This window comes from Giraffa tippelskirchi, chromosome 13 (assembly GCF_054371585.1).
Source record: "Giraffa tippelskirchi isolate mGirTip1 chromosome 13, T2T-mGirTip1v1.2.pri, whole genome shotgun sequence".
Classification (NCBI taxonomy): domain Eukaryota; kingdom Metazoa; phylum Chordata; class Mammalia; order Artiodactyla; family Giraffidae; genus Giraffa; species Giraffa tippelskirchi.
In genome coordinates this window covers 84,067,958-84,072,834 of record NC_137287.1, presented here as the reverse complement: position 1 = coordinate 84,072,834, position 4,877 = coordinate 84,067,958, and the positions used below count along the sequence as shown (strand labels likewise).

The 4,877-nt window shown below is 61.0% G+C and overlaps 1 protein-coding gene across 1 annotated transcript; it reads left to right on the top strand.

Moving 5' to 3' along the window:
- The first annotated feature begins 999 nt into the window (after positions 1–999).
- Positions 1,000–3,600, top strand: NKX2-2 (NK2 homeobox 2). The gene is made up of 2 exons (XM_081558729.1): positions 1,000–1,305; positions 2,188–3,600. Exons 1-2 carry the CDS (start codon positions 1,047–1,049, stop codon positions 2,748–2,750), a joined length of 822 nt encoding a protein of 273 aa, XP_081414855.1. The 5' UTR covers positions 1,000–1,046; the 3' UTR covers positions 2,751–3,600.
- The last annotated feature ends 1,277 nt before the right edge of the window (positions 3,601–4,877 follow it).

Sequence of the window (4,877 nt, the reverse complement as noted above, 5' to 3'; positions counted from 1 at the left end):
TTTAGGGAACCGCCAGCGATGGGAAGGCGAGATTTCCGCGACTCAGCCTGCGCCCCCTCCCCCTTTTCCAAAGGCGCCACAAATCGCCAATTTTCCGGCTTGCTGGGGGCGGGCGCGCGGGGGCGGGGAGGCAGGAACCCGTGAATGTTAAGGAGGACTTTTTTTTTCCTTTTCCCTCCTCCTTCTCTGGCTTTCTGTTTTGTTTTCTTTCCTCCTCCCTCGCTTTTTTTTTTTTTAAGATGCAATTTGTTAAAACGGCCCTTTTAAGTGTGTGGACTCGCGAGCGACGCGGTGGTCCTTTGTATGTAAATACTGGGTTAAAAAAAAAAGGCTCGCCCAGTCTTTGCAATTAATTGACACGTTACACCTCTCATCTTGCTCTAGAGGGCTGTTGGCTGGGAGCGCGGAGCTCCCCAAAACCCACAATTTCACATCTGCAAATACAGTCTTCATCCACTTGACTTCCAAGACCCGCCCACACGTGTCCAACCTTTGCGTTTTAATGTCTCCCCCCTCCTTTTTTTTTCCACCCTTCTCTCGCTCCCTCTCTCGCTCCCCCTCCCTCCCTCTGTCTCTCTTTCCCTCCCTCTCTTTCTCCCCCTCTTCCCCCCCTCTCCCCAGGTTCGTGAGTGGAGCCCAGCCTTATATGGACTGATCGCTCGGGCAATGGCCCATTTTTTCCTCGCCACCAGCCGCCACCGCGCGCCGAGCGGCCGCCGGAGCTGACGCCGCCTTGGCACCCCTCCTGGAGTTACAAACTCGGGCCCGGCCCGCGGCGCTGGCGCGCAGGCCGCCCGGCACCCCGCGTCCATTTCTGCGTGCCTGTAGAGAAGACACCGGCAACGCCTGGGGCTTTTTTCCCCCCCCTCCCCTCTCCAAGAGTTTCTTTCTCTTTCTTAAACATAATAATCTCTCTAATTAGAGCCCATCCCCCCTCCCCTCCCCCAACCCCTCTCCCCATACCCCCTCCCCCGCCCCTACTGGGAGCGCCACGAATTGACCAAGTGAAGCTACAACTTTGCGGCATAAATTGCGGGGTCCGGGCCATGTCGCTGACCAACACAAAGACGGGGTTTTCGGTCAAGGACATCTTGGACCTGCCGGACACCAACGATGAGGAGGGCTCGGTGGCCGAAGGGCCGGAGGAGGAGAACGAGGGGCCGGAGCCCGCCAAGAGGGCCGGGCCGCTGGGGCAGGGCGCCCTGGACACAGTGCAGAGCCTGCCCCTGAAGAACCCCTTCTACGACAGCAGCGACAACCCGTACACGCGCTGGCTGGCCAGCACCGAGGGCCTTCAGTACTCGCGTAAGTAGCGCAGCTTGGCTGCCGCGGCTGGTGACCGCAGCCCGGGCCGGACGCAGGGAGAGGAAGGGGAAGGAGCCCCGTGAGCCGGATCCTTCACCCTGCGCCTCCGGAAAGATGCCTAACGCTTGTTTGGGATGCCCTGTTCTCTTCCCGCCTCGCCAGACACCCCTGGGCTGAGAGGGGAAGGGGACACTTGGTCTCAAGTTCTTTCCAAAGAGAAATTAGGAAGAGGGGGAGGGGAGTACCTCCCAAGGGCCGGTTACAGTTGTCAACCGGGACGGACGGCTCGGGCTGGGGCCCCCTCCCCCATTCCGACTGCCGGGAGTGACCGGCCTGGAGCGGGCCAGGCTGCCTCGGGGTACGGGGAGAGGGTGGCCCGGGTATAAATAGCTCACCCTACCCGCCCCCCACGCTTCATAGAGGCCGCTTTGTGCGATGCGGAGGGTGTCCAGAAAGTTGGAAAGCAGAAACGAAAGCCCCCAAAAACCTGCCTTAAATGGCCGACCCGATCAATGCCGGGATTGTGGGTTTTTTCTTTTAAAAATCTGCCCACGTCTCTCCGGAGAGGAAACTGCTTAAGGGGGCCGGAGCCCATAACCCGCGGTGATCTCCTCTGCGCGCCACTCCTCCCCGCCCCCCCACCCAAATACGCACCCACCGTGGGCGAACCCCTAGAAACCAGAGCCCCGAGCCCCTACTCCTGCCTCTTCTCTTTCCCCGGGGAAGCGAGGAGACGCCGACAGTTCCATCCGGCGTGGAGCGGAGCGAGGGTCTGGGCGAAGGCAGCCGGGCCGGCCTGCGGGGCGCACGGGGCAGAGGGCGCGCGGAGGATCCGGAGCGCACGGGGCCTACAGGCTCCTGATAGACTTCCCTCTCTTCCAGTACACGGGCTGGCGGCCGGCGCGGCGCCCCAAGACTCGAGTTCCAAGTCCCCGGAGCCATCGGCCGACGAGTCACCGGACAATGACAAGGAGACCCCCGGCGGCGGGGGGGACGCCGGCAAGAAGCGGAAGCGGCGGGTGCTCTTCTCCAAAGCGCAGACCTACGAGCTGGAGCGGCGCTTCCGGCAGCAGCGGTACCTGTCGGCGCCCGAGCGCGAGCACCTGGCCAGCCTTATCCGCCTGACGCCCACGCAGGTGAAGATCTGGTTCCAGAACCACCGCTACAAGATGAAGCGCGCCCGGGCCGAGAAAGGTATGGAGGTGACGCCCCTGCCCTCACCGCGCCGGGTGGCCGTGCCCGTTTTGGTCAGGGACGGCAAGCCGTGCCACGCGCTCAAAGCCCAGGACCTGGCAGCAGCCACCTTCCAGGCGGGCATCCCCTTTTCGGCCTACAGCGCGCAGTCTCTGCAACACATGCAGTACAACGCCCAGTACAGCTCGGCCGGCGCCCCCCAGTACCCGACAGCACACCCCCTGGTCCAGGCCCAGCAGTGGACTTGGTGAGCGCCCGCCCCTCCCAGACTCGAGGCCCCAGGCCCAGGCCCCACCCCGGCGGCGGAGGCGCGGAGGACTCTCGGCCCTTACGGTGGTTATTATATTATTATAATTATTATTATGGAGTCGAGTTGACTCTCGGCTTCGTCGGAGAGGCGCCAAGAGTTGGCCTGCACCTCTTTGGAGAGGCAGTTCCACCCACCCAGCTCCGCCTCACCCCTCTCTCCGTTTGAACCACTGGAGATGGCTGAATCCTAAGCCGTGTTTACAGAATGTTTGCGCAGCTTCGCTTCTCTGCTTCTCCCCGGGGACCTAATGGTCCCAGCGTTAACGTCCTCACCCGAGAAGGAGAAAAAGACCCCCCCCCACCGCGCGCCCTGCTTTTGTGAATTTTGTAAAATACGTTTGTGTGAGTAGCGATATTGTCAGCGTCTTCTTCTAAAGCAAGTGGAAAACACTTAAAAAATATAGAGGATTTTTTTCTCCTTTTTTTTTTATAAGAAAATGCTAAATATTTATGGCCATGTAAACGTTCTGACAACTGGTGGCAGATTTCGCTTTTCGTTGTAAATATCAGTGGTGATTGTTGCCAAAATGACCTTCAGGAAGGGCCCGTACCCCTCCGGGCCCAACTCCTTTCTTTGTGGTTTGTTTTGGTTTGCTTATGTTTGGTTACTCCTGCTTTCTTTTCTTTATATATATATTTTTAAATTTTGTTCAGTGCAAACATTTCTCAAATATGACAAAAGGAAAAAATAATGTAGGCGAGCGAGAAGCCCCCCTGCCCCCTCTTCCGGGGCCTGAGCCCCGGAACCTGGAGCTCAGCGGTTCCGTGCGGTTCCCCAAGAGCGCCGGGCGCTGAAAGCTTTCAATTTTTTTAAATAAGAATTTTAATAAAAATCCTGTGTTTAAAAAAACCAAGCCCGGCCCTCCCGTTCTGTCTTACTTTGTCGCCCCGCGCTGGGCCTGAGGCCTCAAGAAAGGAGCCGGGCCAGGCCGCGGGCCCCACGCCCCGCAGCATCCTTTGGAGGCCGGGGCACCCGGGGCGCGGCGGAGGCTCCGGGAACAGGCCTCAACCGGGCGGGCGGGTCAGGCTCCGTGCCTCGGCCCTGGGACACCGGACCCCAGGCGGGAGCGCTGGGCCTCGGGCCTATGAGCGGCTGAGTGGCCGCCCAGGGTCGGTCGGCCTCGCCCCCGGTCTGCCTCCGGGCGGCTGCGTCCTGGCGCGGGAGGAAGAATGACTTTGGAAAACGCGAAGGCGAGAAGAGCAAACCTTCCTCGCTTGCCCAAATCTACGAGTGGCTCCTTCAGCCTGGGGAGCTGTTGATGCCACTACACTCGTGACTTTCACTTTATTGCCTTTGATTTAACTAGTGCGAAGAATGGGGTGGGGGGGCGGTGGCTGAGGTTGAGACCGGTCGTCTTCTCTCCAATCCACCACCCCCTTGTCCACGGCCGGGAGGTGGCCTAAGAGGTGGCTCCCAGACCTGGGCGCGGAGGCCGAGGAAGGGTTTCGGGGCGCTCCAGGCTTCGGCTACAAGGAGGGACGCAGGGACGGGGGCGCGGGAGACAGGGGTGTGCGGTGGCCTCTCCAGGCTTCTCGGCCCGGGAGGGTCAGGCAGGGGGAGCCGGAGGCGATCCCTGCAAACCGAAGCCTTCCTTGCATCCCCTCTCTCCGCGTCTCCTGCCTGTCTCCCCGGACTGGATGCTGGGCCTCATCCCTTCCTAGCATTCGGCTGCGCGCGGTCCCCCCCACCCCCAGACCATCTCTCTGGTGTGAAGCTGAGCGAATTGCTCGCTAGAAAGTAGGGGTCTGGGGTGGGGTGGTGCGTCCCAGCCTCCTGGGCTGCGGTGAGGGGAGCGGGAGATGAGCACATAGCCCAAGTTCGCCCGGGGGAGGGCGCCTCGGTCCTTCTCTCATTAGAGGTCCGATTCCATCCCACCCTTGTCGCCGGGAGAGCTCCCTGAAGGACGCTGGCGCATACCCGGGGAACGTCGCAGAGGGCCCCGCGGATTCGGGGGTAGGGCCGCCTATCTCCTGTTACCTCCCTCATTTCCGAAAACACCCGGGGCTCCGAAGCTCAGAGCCCAGCCGGCGCTGGGAGACCGTTCAGGATATTGGAAGTCGGCCCCATT

Bases quoted from the DNA above. Each gene is read 5' to 3' on its own strand.
- NKX2-2 (XM_081558729.1), top strand. From the start codon at position 1,047: ATGTCGCTGACCAACACAAAGACGGGGTTTTCGGTCAAGGACATCTTG. The intron at 1,306-2,187 runs GTAAGTAGCGCA...CCTCTCTTCCAG, and splicing joins CGAGGGCCTTCAGTACTCGC to TACACGGGCTGGCGGCCGGC.